This window comes from Lepisosteus oculatus, chromosome 3 (assembly GCF_040954835.1).
Source record: "Lepisosteus oculatus isolate fLepOcu1 chromosome 3, fLepOcu1.hap2, whole genome shotgun sequence".
Taxonomy (NCBI): domain Eukaryota; kingdom Metazoa; phylum Chordata; class Actinopteri; order Semionotiformes; family Lepisosteidae; genus Lepisosteus; species Lepisosteus oculatus.
Window position 1 is genome coordinate 7949038 of NC_090698.1, and position 18271 is coordinate 7967308.

The following is an 18271-nucleotide window of genomic DNA, read 5'->3' on the forward strand; positions in this document are numbered from 1 at the left end:
GATCCCACAGATACAATTCAATTCAAAAGGGGAGCAAACCAGAGCAACTGACCAAAAAAAAAGCACAGGTATCGTCAAGGCTGCTCAGGACAGAGAAAGGTCTCCTTCAATTCAACACCATAAAAAAGCCCCAGGCACAGTGCTTTTAAATAAGCTGCAGGGTTTTCAAATGGGAACTCAGAAAGGGGAAGTGTTCAGTGGCTGTGGCGCTGCCACACGCCAGCAGCACTTTGAGTGCAGCAGCGACCAAAAAAAGAGCAGTCAGAACCTGCCCTGCCCCCACCGCCACAACTCTGGGTATCAAAAGGCCCCTACGCTGAACTGAAGTTGCAGAAAACTTCCTGGATCTCAGCAGCAGCTAATAAAAACTTAAGGGGAGTTAGCTGAGCCGAGTTAAACACAAGTCTATCTGTATTGCATAATCTGCTTTGATTTTTTGATCATGCTCACCTATGAGGCTCTGCATGGCACTTACCTGCATTCATTTGACAAATAGAAATTCAGAATTTTGTTATGTGGAGAATTGTGGCCACCGATTTTTTTGGAAGTAATTATATTTCGATTCCAGGTACTCATCTTCCGAATGTGGCATCACAGACTGTGTGCGAGAATCCCTTGGCGACGGCTCCATGAAACCTTGGCAACGGGTTTGAAAACTGCGAGTCGCCGACACCCGTCGGCTTCACCCTTCCCGAGTTCTTTCAGAAACTTTCCCTGAAGATCTTGGCAGAGGACTAGCTCGGCCATCATTTTGGGGCACCTGCATCTTTTTTGCCTGTCTGGATACCAGAAAAGGGCTTGGCATTCCACGCTTGTCCACCATCGCAGCACTGGGAAAGATACAGAGTGTATTGCAGAATTCAGCTACAAACCTGGGAAATGTGGCCAAGCCCTCAGGCTGCCACACTGAATATAAATTCAGCTCTCAATTTCTCATTTCACATGCTTTTAATTTGCTCAAAAAATCTACACCACTTCTTACGATGTTAGTTCTTAACAGCTCATGTACAGCCAGCATGGTCTTCCTTCTCTCTCTCCATCCCACTCCATGCATCCAGTCTATTCTGATCAGATTTCAGCTCGTCACCAAATGGTCACAGCCAGTGTTTCTGTTCTGGGCTATAAGGTCTTACGGTGCATTCATGGGTCATGTTTTCTCTACAGTCAGGGATATGGCTTGTTCAGATGCCTTGAGAGGGTGCATTACCTGGACACTGGGGTAACCCATCTGCCCATCACCTACCCCGTCCAGACCCCTTTAGAAGACAGGTATGACCGAATCAAGAGAAAACATGAGCCTGCCACTTAAGCATAACTCCCCTGAATGCCAAGGACTGAACCCAGGACCTCGTACGGGTCGAGCCTGAGCTCTACCACAAAAGCCACATCCTCAGCCCTGAAGCTCTTTTCTGTCAGATCCTTTTATGGAAACTGGGGCCATACTGACTCTAAAGAAAAGATGAGCCCTATACTGAGCATGAGGCAACACCAGGGACTGTACCACGCTGTACCGCTGAGCAACATGTTCTGCGCCTTTCAGTGACATGAGGTGATCCGTAAACCAGCACTTAGAATGCAAGGTGGTAAAGAGTAGAAACAAAGTAATAACCAGCAGTCACACAATCTTTAGTACACATAGTAGCAGAGGCCATTGGACCTTCAGCAGTATAGCAGCAGAAGATGGTAAGTTACTAGGACCCCATCACAAACAAAAACTTAACTTTTACTGGAAAACTTCATTCTTTGTAATAAGTGTCAGGTAAGTTTTTGTGTGATCGAGACACAAGCACGGCCTTGTGACTGACTGCTCTGTGAAAACAATCGGGTGGATGTGATTTATTGCTGCGTTTCTTGAGATTACAAGCTGTTACAACATAAAGCTGCAGGATCCAGGAAAACCACACTCGTCTACAACAGTGCCAGGCCAAGTGCTAGAGAAAGTAAGAAAAACACAGAAAGCTGGGTGCAGCAGTCCTGTCTGGAGAACAGTCAGTGCTGGTGAGACTCAGATGGTTCTATTCTTCCACAACTACAAGCAACTTAAACTGGACAGCAGGCTTCTGGTCAGGAGTGCTGAGCCCAAACCACCTTGGCATCCCGCAACCTTTGTGTGCATTTGGAATTCAAATCCTGAGCCAGAGACGAACTCAAACCACTACGGCTTTTATTTTGACTGATCTTACATTATAAAACCATGAGCTGAAACGTTTCGGTGGGAGGATTGCTCCTAGAACGTGAAGCGGGGCTGAGTGTATTTAGGACCGAAATCCAGCTCTTCAAACAAATTTTTACAAAAAGTCCTAAAAACCGGTACAGTCATTTCTCAATGACTCCACTTTTGTGGACCTTTGGTTTAACGTGCCTCACGCACACCCACCACACCTTCAGTGAGGATGGCATGAGTTTTTGCTTAACACACTTCAAACACAGCCAGTACCAGGCAATTTCGTGTAGAACTGCAGACAAGAGACTCTGCATGTACTCAGACTCAGTTACAACATTAATTGAACACCTCTCTGGCAAGTGAAAGGCTTACACCGTACAAGGACCACAGATTACACAGTCCTGAAGCACCCCTGGGGGCACTGCTCATACATTCTACACACCACCCTCCACCTTCACTCTTCGCCGCACATTTTAGAAGAAGCTGATCAACATTTAAGGCTAACAAACCTAGGGTAAGTTTAACAGCCCTTAAAATTGAAAAAGTGACCACCCGTTTCACACGAGGACATGAACTTGCAACAGATGAAGCTGGATGAGCTTGAACAAGCAGGGGGGTCCCGTTCCGAAGTGGAGTGCGAGCAGCGACAAACTGGCACTGGACTCCTCCACATTGAGGGGACCAATCACCTGGGCAGCACTCTCTCTTCGCTGGCGCTGGGCAGGGCAGGGCCGAGCCCACGCCGTGATGGAAGATGAGTGGTGCAGAGCGGCGCACCGACCTGTCCTCATTCTGCCCAGGCACGAAGCACACTGGCGATTATAAACCGCATGGCTATAAAGGGAGATTCAAGGAAATGCTCACAAAAAAAAAATGGATGCATCTCTCCTCAACATAACACATCGGGGCCAAAGGTCTTCTCTGAAAAAAGACCCATCATAACAAAAAGCCTTTCACACGCTGGGCTAGGTAACTGGGAAAATAAAGCGACGCATTTTTTTTTCTTAAGAAAATGTTCCCCAGGAAAGAGGACAAAAACCACACAAATGAAAACGGCATACCGATGGGGGAAAAAAAACACTCCATCTCCGTTTACCTCCAGCAGCAGAGCTCTTTTGAACAAAACGCGAGTCTAGTTTTGTAAAATCACAGCAGAAAGTAGAGCCCTGGATTGGAATAAATTCTGAGCCACAGCATTGCGGCCCGGGACCCGTACGGTTTCGGGCTCCGAGAAGTTCCTCTCCCTCCGGCCCTGAAGCAGACGGTGAAGAGATCCTGTGGGTGGACCATTCTGGAGGCCCTGCTCTCCCTCTTACAGAGAGACCGGTGCCTTTTGCGCTTCTACTGTGCTCTCGGCTCTCTTCTTCCATCTGCTGGGAGAGCAGACGGGCCGTTCCTGGCGGCTCCCCCTCTCTCTCTCTCTCTCTCTCTCGAGATCTCGGGCCCACAGACTCCCGCAGAACTGAGCCCAAGCAGGACCGCAGCTCCCTGCTCTTGCCTCCCCTCCCGCCTATCTCAGGCCCATGGGCTCGTGCAGCAGGCAGGCCAGGTAGCAGCAGACCTCCCAGGCGCGGTCCAGCTGGGCGGCCGTGCTCAGCGGGTGCACGGCCCTCAGGTAGCGGAAGTTCAGGGCCTTGTCCGTCAGGCTGCGCACGCTGAGCACCTCGCGGGACGGCCGGCCGGGGGGCAGGGCGGGCGCCGGGGCCTCGTCGAACAGGTAGGGCGGCAGGGCCTGGCTGGGCAGGAGGTCCTCGGCGCCCAGCGCCTCCCACTCCTCCAGACGCACGGCGCTGGCAAAGCCCAGGTAGCCGGCCGGGGAGGCCAGGACGCAGCCGCGGCGCGGGCACAGGGCGCGGTAAGGCTGGGACACCAGGTCCGGGGGGCCCTCGCCCGCCCTGTCCGAGCCGCCGCCGCGCTGGCGGTCTCGAGAGGGCACCTCGAAGAGGAGGTCGGCGCACTCCAGCACGGTGAGGGTCAGGCCGTCCCCCAGGATGAGGGTGTGCTTGGGCCGGAAAAAGCTAATATAGCGCTGGCTGCACTTCACTGGGATCTGGAAAGGATTATTGGAAACTCGTTAGACTTCAATCCCGGAGGCTCCGTTCAGCTGAGGCTGGTCCGCTGCTCACTGTAGCTAGGGCTAAGCCTCACACTTCTGGGGACTGAGCCCTTACTGTTGCCGCTCCAGTGTGTCAGATGACCTTCCATCCTCCTCTACAAGAGACAAGCTCTTTGAATCTGTTCAAACCCAAACTTATAACTTTCCTTTTTACCAAAGTCTGCATCGGATTGTCCTACGTTCCACCTCCAGAAACATAAGTTTAATTTGTTTTCTGCTCTTACGTTTAATTGTATTTTTTTTGTCTTTTTTTTCTTTATCCCAGTGTTTTGGGGGGTTTGGAAGGGCGCTTTATAAATAAAAGTTGCTGTTGTTAGTTATAACGCAACGATAGCCGGAGGAAAAGCACAGCAGGAGCTCACATCACTGGCTCCCCACAGGCCCGAACAGCTGAAGTGAAAAGATCCGATTCGGGCGCCGTTTCAGAAATCAAGACGGGGCTGTAAGACTTCTCTCTGGGCTCACCTGCTGCAGCCGTTTCTGCATCAGCTCCATCCAGTGCACCCAGATCCGCGAGACCGTGGACTCCGCCACCCGAAAGCGGAAGGCCAGGTCCTGGAGCAGCAGGCCCAGCCGGAGCCGGGCCAGCACCAGCAGCAGCTGGTCCTCGGCGCTCAGCAGGTTGGGGGCGCCCCCTTCTGTCCTGCGCAGCGGCTCCCTCGCCTCCCCTTCGCCGTCCGCCTGCGCCGCCCCGGCTGCCGTCCAGAGGTCCGCCGGCGCCTCCGCGTCCGAGACCTGGAGAGACGGAGAGGCGGGCAGCCGTCAGGCGCCCGGGCTGGGGGGGCACGCCCCCCTGCGGCGAGATCCCGCCCCGTTTCTGGAACGGGCCTCATCGCGATTATGTCTCGCATTGATCCTGTTCGGTTTTTACTCTTCATTAAAGGACAGGATCGCACGTGGCGGCCTAATGCCTATTAATGTACTTAATATTGTAATTTTTTACCAATACATGCTTATTGTCCAAGCATAATCTTAGATCTTTTGTGAAATGGCTAGACTGGATCTTTGAACCAATAAACGAATTGAAAACCTGAAGCCATTTCCTGTTTTCATCTTGCACAAACGGTCTGGGCAAGAATGGGACTGACGTGCTCAACACTACCTGAGGCGCTTATACAAAAAATACTTGCAAATCTCCAAACCATCACCCAACTTTGAAAACGGCTGCAGCGTGCCAAGGTCAAGGCAGTATAACATTTCATACCCATATGTCATCAGGCCACACAGTTATATTTTTGTGTTCCGCATGGAAAAGCTGCTATGTAATCAACGGCAGTTTAAAAAGACCGAAGAGACAGAGAGGGGGAGATCTGAAGAGTTCCCCTGTAATCAGATTAGACAATAGTATTAATAGTATCAGAGTAGTTGGAACAAATAGTGTGCAGCTGGCTATATACCATGGTGCCAGCGATACTGATGATTTATATCTGCAATCAGTGGCTATATTTCTTCCTTATTGCACTGTGCACTTGTTCTCTGCATGATCCCCAGCTATTTTTCCTTCTGTCATGATACTTGCTTTCATTTTCTTCTGTAAAAGAGTCCTTAGTCATTAGTCTGCTTCAGCTAGATCATAACTGCAGAGAAAAACAAAAGCTTGGCAGGTCTCCAGAGGGGAAGGCAATGAACGCTTGATTCCCTGCAGAAGGACACGTCCACCATTTTTCACACTGCTGCACGCACGCACAGCTGCATCAAACCACATCAGCGAGGGCGCCCAGCGTGGCCTGGGACAGCAGGCCTTGAGCACAGGACGCCTTGGCCAATCGTGGTGCTTATTGTCCCCGTTGCTTGGGGAAAGTGGGTACGAGCTGGCTAACGTCAGAGCACACTCGGGTCCAAACCTCTGCTCCTGCTGAGCACAGTTGCTGGCTGAGCATGTGAACCCACACATGTATGCAAAACCGAATACAGATGCAGAAACTTAAGCTATAGCCTTTAAGTCAGTTGTGGAGCTAAAGTGAAAGGCACAAGACCTGGGGACATAAAGGATGCGAGAACATTAAACATTAAACTTAATAAAAACTCAAAGGAGACAGAATCCTGTTACAACGAGCACGGTCAGCATTTTCAAAGCTTCCTTCAGAACTCGGGGCCTAAAGAAATGTCAGTGCTTAGGTAGGGAACTTTTGGCGGATCTGTAGGACCATGTTAAATACAGGTGGAAGAAATGAGGCATTAAAACATCTAAAGAGAAACATTTCTAGGACGCAAAGCCAAAGACTCAGACCTCTCCTGTGCTATGATGAGCTTGCGATAGGCGAAGGACGGTGGAGAGCAGAGTACAATAATGCATCTCACGATCCAATTGCACACACCGACATGGTTTTTATTCCTAGGCTTTGCTGATAGGAAAACGTTATAGTAGCTTTAAAACTAGGTGTGGGAATGCATCTATCCACCAAACAGGAAAAACATGGTTGAAGCTAAAAGGGGTCAGGCTCAGACAATTCAGATTGTACCGCCACCCTCTACACAAGTCCCTACCTGCGTTAGATCACCACCGAAGTTGCTGCATTCAGAAGCTGGGGTCGTGACCTCCAGATAGCCCTCGGGGGCTCCCGCTCCGGCTCCCTGCCCCCCCCCTTCCTCGGGGAGGCAGGGCTGCTGCCAGCAGAGCCCCGATCCGTCCCCGCTCTGCAGGAAGTGCAGGAAGGCGAGGAAGCGGGCGTAGCTGTCGAAGCCGGTGTAGAAGCGCAGCCACTTGGGGCTGCCGCGGAGGGCGCAGGCCGCCAGCGTGCCCACCTGGCTCCGGTGGCGGCGCTCCCGCAGCTGGGTGCCCAGGCTCAGCATGGCTTCCGCGCTGGCGCTGGCCTCCGCCCGGGCCTGGCGCAGCTCGCGCTGGGTGGCCGCCCCCTCGGCCCGCAGCTGGGCCAGCTGGTCCTCCAGGGCCTCGATCCTCGCGTCGCGGGCCGCCGTCGCCATGTGCAGCTCCCACTCCCACTGCTTCTGCATCATCACAGCAGGAAGGGCTCCTTTACTACTCGGGCGGCCGCTTGCATCTTGGCTCAGTTGAAATCAGCGTGCCCAGAAAGCTCGGGAGACCCCGAATTAGTTATCTAAGAACTGTTCAGTTATCCGACAATGATCCTGGTGGTGTCTGCAGGTTTTCATTCCACGTTCTTAATGGACCACATCAGCTTATTCTTGTCTCAACTGCTTTAAATTGATCTACGAAACCTGAACACACAGCTGCCCTCTGAACAGAATGGGGCACCCCTAGTCCTGGGTTTAGAGGAGCCCTCCATGGCTTCTGGTTTTTACTCCAACTGATCGCTTAACTACAACTAACAGCTCCCTCTGACAGAGCTAAACCTGCTTCAGGAGATCTGTTGTGAAAGAGCTGGGTGAGCTCAGTAATTAGCTAATATCCCGTACCACCGTCAAGGGCTCACCCTTGACATGACACCCCTATTCAGGTGAGGGAAATAAGAGCTGCATCCCATATCCAGATATTGGTCTGGATATTGATCAGATATTGACCTTTTAAAAGCTGAGAGGAGAGACAGGTTAACAAGGCTGAACAAAGATTGCAAATGAAATGGATTAATGAGCCTCAACTGCTTAGTGTCCTTAAGAGCGAGATGAGGCCATTTGGGCCACCGTGATCGTTTGCGTTGCTGTTAATAGCAAATTAATCTCACCCAGATGTTTGAGATAAGCCAAGGTACCAGGTAGACAACAAGACTGGGTATTCAATTCCCGTCTCCTAGCACTTAAGCACTTGAGCCAAGTTTCCCTTGGCCGTCCTTCTCATTAGAAGACTAAAAAGTTCCTTTAAACCGGAGATATTTGCTCCAGGCCCCAGAGGGCCACAGTCCACCAAGCTGGATTGGTATCTTATAATTGTCAATGAATAAAAGGCTGCGAACTGATCATCAAGACCCATGAAATGAACAACTGATGCAAATCAAGTCATTAAGGGAAGACCGTTTTCAGCAGCTCTCCAGGATAAGGTATCTGTATCAGTGATTTAATAATAATAATAATAATAATAATAAAAAACTTTTATTTTATATAGCGCTCTTAAAGGTCACATCTCAAAACACTTAGCTCAAAAGCAATATCAGCAGATGGCGCAGTAAAATGGTTCAGGCCCGGGAATATATTTGTTCTACCTCAACAGAGGGATATTCCAGAACAGCGAGCTGAAAGGAAAAGGAGAAAAGCTGGGGATTCTCTGGAGGAGTAGTTTTCCCAGGCACCGTACCTTCTTCTTCTGGAAGAGCTTGTCCCTGTTCTCCATCGCCACCTTCAGGTTGAGCAGCGCCTGCTCCTGCCGGTGCTGGTCCTGCGCCAGGGTGCGGACCAGGCTGCTGAGCACAGCCGGGTCGGAGGGCAGCGAGTAGTTGCCGTGGTCGTTCTCGAAGCCGCGCTGGACCCGGATGCCCAGCTGCACCGCCCGCACCGTGTCGGTGACCACCTCCATCAGCTCCGCAGCCAGAACCAGGTCTCCTATACTGGAGGCGCCGTCTGGGATGGGAGGGAGGGAGGGGAGGACACGTGAGCAGGGAGGACAGGGCTGAGCCAGCCTGCAAGCTCGCTCGGCGACCCGACGTTGAACGGGAAAGGGGGCCGGTACCTGGCGTGCTTGGAGCTGGGGTCTTCGCACCTCTCGGCTGTTTTCTCCTCCGTCGGTCCCTGCAACGGCACCTCGGCTGCTCCTCCTTCCCGTCCTGCTGCTCTTCCTCGCCCTCTTCGCCTCGCTGACGAAAGAGCACAAAGGGCGGCTCATTATCCCCAAACCCAGCGTCCTGACGGCCACGAAGAAAACTACAAACGGTCTCAGTAACCATCTGGACCCCAGGGGCACGGGACAGGCAAAACGTGGGACGTAAAAAAGAGGAAGGGTCGGGAGGCAGTGTTAATTTGGGGCCTCGTGACACCTGAAGATAAACTGCTTGTGGTGGCACCCCTGTAGCCGATTTTAATCAAACCTCCGGGACTAGATGGCAGATTGTATCGGCGGATCAACAGATGGTATGTTAAATCAGCAATGTGGTCATTAAAGAGCTCATGGTACAGAGGCATCAAACACAGCGCTGGAGTCATCCCAAAATAAAGTGATAAAAAATAGAATCCTAAATTCCTACGCTGAGCAACACCAGAGTCACAGAGTTCAACCTCTTGACCCAAGGTCAAAAGCCTTTACTGGTTGAGCCGCCTGACAGCCTAGCGCCGCCGGGTGTGGCCCAGGGATGTTACCTTCCTCTTGCTGGCGAAGTCGAAGAGGCTGGGCACGGCGGCGGCGCGGAGACGGACCGTCTGGCCGGTGCGGTCGAACGTGTCCGGGGTGAAGTGCTTGCTGCAGATCACGCTGCTCTTGGTCGGCTCCCACAGCCTCTTGTCGGGCGTCTGCCGGCGAATGGCCGCCCGCCACTGCCTGCGGCGCACCGGGTCCTTAGGAAACCTGGGAAGGAACCAGCGAAAACGTGAAGGCCCCCCAGAGAGAGCAGCTCCTTCCTGTCCCGTGAGGTTTGCGCGGCTACTCAGCCATAATGTGGAAAACCGAGGGTCTCACCCAGCACGTTTCCTGAAGCATCCCAGGGAAAACGGTATCAACTACATGACATGGCAGCTAGTTCCACATTCTAAATTTGATAAGCGGATCTTTCTCTCCCCTGAACAGAAAGGACAAGAATCACAAAATTCTGTCAAATTCTGGGCCAAAACTAAGTTTTAGAAATTGAAAGCTGGGCCTCTAATACTAGTTAATTACACTACCACATCTTTTAAAACAAAAAATCGAAGTATTCAGAGTCAAAATGAAATGCAAACCTGTTGCCTAAATACAATGGAACCAACATGCTTGAATAAAAGGAACAGTGCAGCTGGTCAGCCCTCTTTACACAGAAATCAAAGCCTGACGTTATTTCTGAAGCAGAAACCTGCAGTACAGAGCTCAAGTACTCATTAGTAAGCTGGGCTCTGTGATGGGACTTGTTGATCTTCAGCATGCTTAATGTACAAAGGTAGAGACACCAGCATATTCTGTGGTGCCAGTCAGATGTCTGGAAACCTTGTCGCATTCAATAATTTTCATCCATTTTGACAGAAATGAGCTTTTCCTTAAAGACAGTGATGCTCTGGAGATCAATAAGCTCTAATTGCAATTCCTGTGATGCTAACTTTGGTTATCTGACAATTAAGTGGAGAAGAAGTGCAAGTCTGACCTCTGAGTGAGAAAAGGCTGGCATGTTTGTAATGCGCCATCTAATGCTCATGTACTGAAATTAAAAAAATATATATTACAGGCTGACCATTCTGAAATGACTTCTTCACACCCGAAGAAGGCTCCACAGCCAAAACAGCGCGTTTCCTTTCTTCTCTTTTTCAGCATGGAATAAACCTTTACTTGTTCCTTTGTAGCCTACGCATGCTGACGCAGCTCCCTACTTGAACTATTCTGAAATGTGACATGGGCACGAATAAAACTTCCCAACCTGCCACATATGGTCCTCGGTCCATAGCTTATCCACCCCTGCTATAAGAACTGGCATTTACACTAATAATGGAAGTGTTTTTTTTTCCTATTTGGACTTCACTAAATGGCTCCATCATGCATTCCCTTTGCTAGTTCCGGGAAAGAGGCGAATACACAACTATCTTCTTTACAAATATCCCTTTACAATGGTCGACTCTAAGGAGTTGAACTTCAAACAGACGCAAGCCTGCTCGAATGATATGTCAGGTGAGGTCCAACACCTTTAAGACTGAGCATTTTTTCCCCCCATTTGGATTATCAGAGCCGACACCAGAGTGCAGCTCCGTACCTGTGGAAAGTGATGCCCCTGTTCAAGGTGTCTTGGCTCCTCTCCTCGGAGCAGTTGACGGCGACGCAGCTGGAAGGCATGTCCAGGCTGGACTCGTCCTCAGCAGACCCCTGGAACAGAACAGCAGAGCCCCATTCAAAGAGACGGCAAACATGAGAATGTCAGGGAAAGAAGTCAAATAAAATTCCCCAGTTGTCTGTTTTATGGCAATGCCTAAATCTTGCAGGGACTTTGATCTGGGTGTTTTGATCTCTTCATGAACAAAAGACTCCCTCCCTGACTTTAACCAGTCTTTTAAATGAGAGGTGTTTGGATCCTTGTCCAAAACACTTCCTGGATTTTTCCCCACATCAGAAGTACACCTTTGGCAGGTAGCGCCCTCTTGTGGCCTCTGCCAGGCGACATGGGAATGCATCACCCCTATATACCTCAACCACACCCCTGACTCTTGAGCTCTCTTGCATGTGGAGCCAATTACATTGCTCTTTGGTGCGCTGTTTTGATCACATCACCCTTTTAAGCACGCCCAATCTGCCCTCCCACGCCCCATTCCTTGACACAGTACAGAAACTGAAACACTGTAGACCCCAAGTGAAGAAAATAATCCAATTACATTATTTAACATTTCTCAGAAATTGAGCACTTATAGGTTTTTAGGTCAGAGGATATTCAATTCAAGCTTTAGCAAATCAACTTTAGCATCCTTTACAAACAGAGGGTGACTAAGAAAGCCAAAAGCATCAGGGAGTGTGTGTCTCACCCCCTTCATTGAGAATTCACACTCCTCCCATCTGGGAGACGCCTCTGTGCCCCCAGGTGTAAAACCAACAGACTCAGGAAATCTTTCATCCCCACTGCAATCACACTCTTAAACAATGCAAAGTAACTACCTTGTCTCTTGTTTCTTTTCTCCTGTGACACTACTGTATTCTCTTCCCTTTTGATAATGTTTATTTGTCACTGTGTTGTTTGACTGTGCCGTAAAAAAAAAAAAAAATCCCCTAGGGGACAATTAAGCTTGAATTGAATTGAGGACATGCAGAAACACATTAATATTCTCTCATCTCTCATATCTACACACAACGACAAGTCCTGTGCTTTAAATTGATCATTTAGATTCCATAAACTGTATTTCAGTGAAGGGTATATACAGTCCACGATGTATTTTAAAACCTCTAAAACTTACAGTGCCTAAAGAACTTTGCACACCCTTTCCAAAGTAACATTTTGTGGCCTAACAGCCTGAAATGAAGACTCGTTAAGTCCGAATTTATTTTCCTTTTATGTCCATATAAATCAAACCCACAGCTTTATCCCAGAGGTGTTTGAACAGCTCCTTGTTGCCCAGAGCCAAATCTTTAGCTGAGATTCATTACCCAGCAGATCAGACTTGCAGGAAGGATGATTTTATTCTAAAATCGCCAGACTTACGACAGTTGAACACAGGAGGGGGCTAATTAGCTTGCTGTACGATCTGGAAAGCAACTGGTTACACCAAAGCCAATATACAACTACTGTCACTAAGGGGTGTTGCACTCATCCAGGCCATTTTTCAGGGTTTTGTATTTGTAATCACGTTTCAGAAACGAGCATGTGTTTGTCACTGGCATGGCTGTTCGTAACAATGTGTAAATAGAGGTAGAAATTTCGGATTTGGAGGCGTCCTTATTTAAGGCTGTTAAGACCACAAAATGCGTTACTTTAGAAAGGGTGTGTAGACTTTCTCAAGGCACTGCATCGCTCTAAATGTCAAGCGTTTAATCCGTCTGTATCCGATAAAACTAACATCTGCTAGCTTAAAGCAACATTCCTAAGGTATATACAATAATGAAGCATTTGTTCAGTCTTGTTGATAAAATACAAATAATACGCACCTTTCCTAACAGAAACTATACTTTTATCACCGGCGAAAGATGGCCGACCTCATTCTAAGACAGGATGTGACGTAATCGGATACCACAACAAAAATGACGGACATGAAATCGCTCCGCCTTTTAACTGTCGTTGAAAACACTTGAGCCGAGTCCACAAGCGCATAAGGAGAAGGGATTTTACACAACACCTACCTTCCTAACTCCGAAGACAAATTCCGTAGGCACAGCGTGATCCCTCAGGCGAACTGTTTGCCCAGTTCGGTCAAACATTTCCTCTCTGAAATGTTTGCTGCACAAAACGCTAAATTTCGTGGGCTCCCAAAGTTTGTTATCGGTGGTCTGCCGTAGAACTGCAAGTCTCCACTGATTTCTTCTCAACCGATTCTTTGGAAAACTGAATATTACGACAAAACATTTCACATCAAAACCGAACATTACACCGGTTTTAAACTTCACGGTTTTAAAAGTGAAAATGTCCTTCCCCAATAATTCTCAACATGCACTTGCTACACCTTCAGGACAAAACGTTTTACATATTTAATCTCTCCGTACAGCACGCAAAACATCGGTTGCCGAATTGATGCTTTAAGCGATATTCATTCTCTAAAAGCATGCACGTACGACCACCGAGCAAGTTCATAGCTCATATTAGTTAATTACCCGTGGAAGCTGATTCCCCTCCTCAACGTGTCTTCATTGCGGAGTTCTGAGCAATTAATAGCAGCGCAATAGACGGGCATGTCGTATAATATGAACGCTATGAAGGGGAAAGAGAACATCGTATCCAATTTATGCAAAACAATTAATTGACAGTAGCAGTCTCAGTTTGAAAAGGTGGTGTTCTTGTTTTTATAGCGCGACACTTACCGTAAAATACTTTTACTTGCATATTAGAAAACAAAAACGGTTTTGCATTTCACTAGACGAGTCGCCACCTGTTCTAAGATAACTAAACATAAAAGAACAACCACAATAACACACTCACAGATCCCCCAATACCTAGACAAGATGGCGACTGTCCCCGCGCGTAAAAATGACGTAATGTGCAGACTAGACTGCTAAAACTGCACTTGATGCAGCGCGGTCTATAGGGATTGGGGTGGATTACATATAGACAAAGCAATGTTAATACCCGGCACTGAAAGCGATGACAGTGCAAACTGCAGTATTAGACCTCTACACTAACATGCGAGTAAATCCTACTTTATAACATGTTGACAATCTCTTTATTGTATTCCCCCCAGTTAATTTCACCACATTCTGATTTTTTACTGCCCACCTTGTCAATTAATACTGTTTGTCAAACTGGTAAATAGGACACACTCCATACTGAAGATGGTCAATAACAGAATTTCTTCAGACAAATACCCTCCCTTCTGCATTTTATCTTCAGCCTTGTTCTCTCAAACATTTCAATCAAAGAGGATTTCAGTCATCTGCCTGGGATGCACTGCAGGTCCTGTTGGGAATCATACACATAGAAACTGGGTGTTTTTGAAGCTGGGGGCAGAGCGCAGGAACAGGTAAACCTGTGGTTTAAACAAGCAAGCCCGCCACTTAAAGGCATTGATCACAGTAGGGGTGCTGCCCTAGGACCTAGGACATCACCAGGACCAGAGCTAGGAAACACTGCTGTTGAAGTTACCAGCAAGATCGCGGTGCTCGAGCCCTTGTTTGAGCTTTTCCCTGGTCAACATTCAGCATCTTCTTCCACTGGTAACACTAACCGCAGGGTTGAGCAAACTTCATTTTGCCATGTGCTGTAACACCCACAAAACATTCAGCCTCAGAATCTGAACTGAAAAAAAGAATCCTAGTGAATTCTCACAAAGCTGTCAAGGAATAAGACATGAAGCCCGAGCCCAACATCCTTCATACGCAGTTCACCATGAATATAGGGTTCGTGGCCATTGTTAGAAAATGTTACTAACTCACAACGTGGATAACGTTATTTCAAGCTAGGGGCGAGCATTATCCTGTGGGTTATTCCATCACACCTTCTAATTCCATGAGAACACTTCATAAGGTACTCATGGGATTCAGCAGGAGACCCTGGTTCTCATTAGAAAGTGTGACCAAGCTGATGCAAAAGTGAATTAGTGCAGTAACTGCTTGGCACACAGCCTCTAGGCAACAGTTCAGAAACATTTCCCCTCATACCATCAGCATAGGCTGTGCTGATTTCAACACACTACAGCTCTTAAGTACAATAACAGGGGGTCACAGTCTTCTTGTTGGCATCTTTGTACAGAACCGTACTGTGGCAACAGAAACGGGATTATGTGATCCAACACACACAGGGAATCCATCACTCCTCGAATGTATTGGCAAAAGCTGACAGTTATTCCAAGGAGTTAGGAGACAGGTTTAAAACAGGGAAACTCCCTGCTGTGGGGTGTTATGTTACACACAACTGTTTCATCAGCTTTCTTGGTACAAAATATTTAGGTCTACTGTACATCCTGTACAGATAAGGGAAACCGAACAGAGAGGGAGTTTATCTGCCATATGTACATGCATAGTACACTGGGATTCTTATTCTCGCCATCCCCTTGGGACATGCACAGTACAATACACAACACCACACAGTGCACAGTCCGCCACAGGACGGTAAATAAGAATGACACTGGCAGCTGACCACTGTTCAAAGCAACACACAACTGGTAGCACGGAACATAAGCATAAGGAAATACAATCCCCAGTTTTGAAAACTGACATGGCTTGTCCCCGGGTGCAGATTCCTCACCACTACTGCACACCCCTGTCCACCTGAGAGTTCTTGCAGCGTTTTGCCCTGTGCACTCTGGTCTATGGTGTGCGTGCGGCACACAGCTGCGACTGCACCAGTTTCAGAGACCGGAGTGCAAGAGCCCTCATCAACGTGCACAAGCACGGCCCTCGCCTCACCACTCCCTTGCTAGAAAGAGGGTTGTAGCAAGGAAGCCGAGTTAACCGATGAGATCCTTACACTCATATAGTGTGCTTTCCACTCAAAGCTCTTTACAGTTACTGGGGACTCCCCTCCACCAGCAGCAATGTGTAACCCCACCTGGATGACGCAACGGCGGCCAGAGAGCACCAGTACGCTCAGCACCAGTGCAACATCGCCATGACACTGGGGTAACACCCCTACTCTTTTCAAGAAACACCCTGGGATTTGTAATTACCACAAAGAGTCAGGACCTAGGTTTTAAAAATCATCCAAAGGACAGCACCTTTTTTACACTGTCATGGCCCTGTCACTATAGTGAGGCATTAGGTACCACACAGACCACAGGGTGAGCGCCCCCTACTGGCCCCCCTAACACCTCTCCCAGCAGCAACCTCAGCTCTTCCCGAGGAGGTCTCTCCTCCAGGTACTGGCCAGGCTCACATCTGCTGAGCTCCAGTTCTGAGGTCTAGGGGGTGATAGGGCTGAAGAACCCACTTTTTAATAGGACATACCTCCGTCTTATCCGTGAAATCAAATTCCGTGGGCACAGCGTTCTCCCTCAGGCGAACATTCTGGCCGGTTCTGTCGAACATCTCCGGTCTAAAGTGTCTGCTGCACAAATAGCTGTTTTTCGTGGGCTCCCACAGAGTCCTGCCGGCACCCTGTCGGCACACAGCTAAGCGCCACTGGATTTTTCGCACCTCGTCTTTCGGAAAGCTAGGAGCATGTGGGGGCAAAAAACACCAATGTGTTTTACAACAGTAAAATATTTACAGCGGTTCACTGAGTTTCTAAAACGGTATTTATTTGTCGTTCGTGCTATTTCGGTTTAAAACAGTTACACAGTAACGACAACAAACAGCAGTAAAGGTCTTAAGAGGTGTAATAAATACAATTTAAATAACCATTTTTAAATAATACACATCTCTGAATAGAGAAATTTAGAAAATAACTTTTAAAACTGAAGGGAAGGCGTGTACATTAGTAATGTGCATGTCGTTTTGGTCGAATACTTGATTTATAACCCAGGCAAAATAAAGCGACCATACAAAGTAAGGTACATAAATCAAAGCACATCTGACACCAAATCCCGATGCGATCCTAAAGCTTTCAATGTTAAATATCAAAAGTTAAACAATGAAGATTGACACCTCAAATGCACCCCTACGTCTTTACAGATGCGAATTAATCTTCACTGGGTTATACCACAGGTAATTGGGAGTTATTTATATACTCTTTTAACTTTATTAGTATTTGTGCTACTTTGGGGTTTATAACTTAGTGTTAGACAGCGAACGTCGTTGGGCCCGTGCGACGCTGGACAAACTGCATTTTTGGAGGAACATTTAATAACGTAGCATCCATATCGTACAACATTACCTGTGAAATGTTATCCCGTGGTCCCTTGTGCGCGCTGAGCGCCTGACCGAACAGTTAAAGGCAGCGCACTGCTGCGGCATCGCAGTTAAACCCAGGCGCTTGACGGGGACTAAAATACGGGCGAAAAGCGAGAGTTGACCCAAACAAGATGGCGTCCACACTTCCTGCTTCCGGGAGCTCGCTGGAAGGTGCCCAACTCCGCCTAGCTACGTCACTCTCTATGTAAAAGAAACACGGAGAGCCAGAGGAAAACTTTTATACAGGCATTTTGCTTCTCGACAGGAACGCAAACGTACATTACTGCAATTCCTGGCCAATGGTTGTGTAGTGTATCGATTTCATAAATGCTCTTATATGGTAGTTCTGTGTTATGTAGTCTTTTCCCGTCGCTGTCAAGATTCTTACAATTTAAATACAGATTTAACAATATTAAAATACATTTGAAATCTTGTAGATATTGCACACAAATTAAAACTGTAGTACGTGTTTGGTTGTACGATATGTGTAATGTTGGTACAGGTAATGTTGTACGATATGGATGCTACGTTATTAAATGTTCCTCCAAAAATGGGAACCTCTGTAACAGGGGTCACCTGGCACTAAGTGTGTTATGGAAGGGGATGTCTCCCCCTAGGATACCTGGGCAGTATTGCATCCTCCAGCTGTATGAGTACCAGCTCTTTAGCGTAGAGGAATTCCCCTGGGTGTGGCTCTGGAGGTGCTTGGGAGTGACCGTGCTCGAGTCCCGATCGGTCAACCTCCTGAAGGTGCAGAACCAGCATGGTGCTTTCTTTCACACTACCACATATTCTGAGCTGCGTCACTGCTGAGTGGATCGCAACTTTGGTGAAAGGACTAGCATGGAAGGGGCATGGAGTCAATGGAACGGGCATAGTTTGGTTTTTTTAAAGATGTTCATAAAAAACTGTAATGGTTGATGAGTAGAGAAACTCCTCTTGCCCCAGTCTTCCCTGTCATACAGTACCCCATGCCGGCCTGAGAATCGTATCCGAGGGTTTGTTGAAAAAGTCC

General features: G+C 48.2%; 1 protein-coding gene across 6 annotated transcripts; it reads right to left on the minus strand.

The window, feature by feature from the left end:
• Positions 1-2147: 2147 nt before the first annotated feature.
• LOC107076619 (uncharacterized) lies at positions 2148-17381 on the minus strand. 6 transcript variants are annotated; one of them, XM_015340809.2, is made up of 10 exons: positions 16372-16450; positions 13588-13684; positions 13120-13321; positions 11054-11163; positions 9486-9690; positions 8863-8986; positions 8491-8753; positions 6768-7229; positions 4746-5015; positions 2148-4214 (listed from the first exon to the last, which is right to left on the minus strand). In XM_015340809.2, exons 2-10 carry the CDS (start codon positions 13665-13667, stop codon positions 3675-3677), a joined length of 2256 nt encoding a protein of 751 aa, XP_015196295.2. In that variant the 5' UTR covers positions 13668-13684; positions 16372-16450; the 3' UTR covers positions 2148-3674. The 6 variants fall into 6 exon arrangements, with proteins under 6 accessions (XP_015196295.2, XP_015196293.2, XP_015196291.2 ...); XM_015340807.2 differs by lacking the exon at positions 16372-16450 and adding an exon at positions 13795-16347 and having other exon boundaries at positions 6768-7226; XM_015340805.2 differs by lacking the exon at positions 16372-16450 and adding an exon at positions 13795-16346.
• Positions 17382-18271: the final 890 nt, after the last annotated feature.

What these genes read in the sequence shown, in the direction of transcription:
- LOC107076619 (XM_015340805.2), bottom strand. Translation starts at nt 13,816, where the DNA reads ATGCAAGTAAAAGTATTTTACG. An exon ending in CCCAGCTCCAAGCACGCCAG is followed by an intron (nt 8,754 to 8,862) that starts GTACCGGCCCCC and finishes CTCCCATCCCAG; the next exon opens with ACGGCGCCTCCAGTATAGGA. An exon ending in TCGGTGGTGATCTAACGCAG is followed by an intron (nt 5,016 to 6,767) that starts GTAGGGACTTGT and finishes CCGTCTCTCCAG; the next exon opens with GTCTCGGACGCGGAGGCGCC.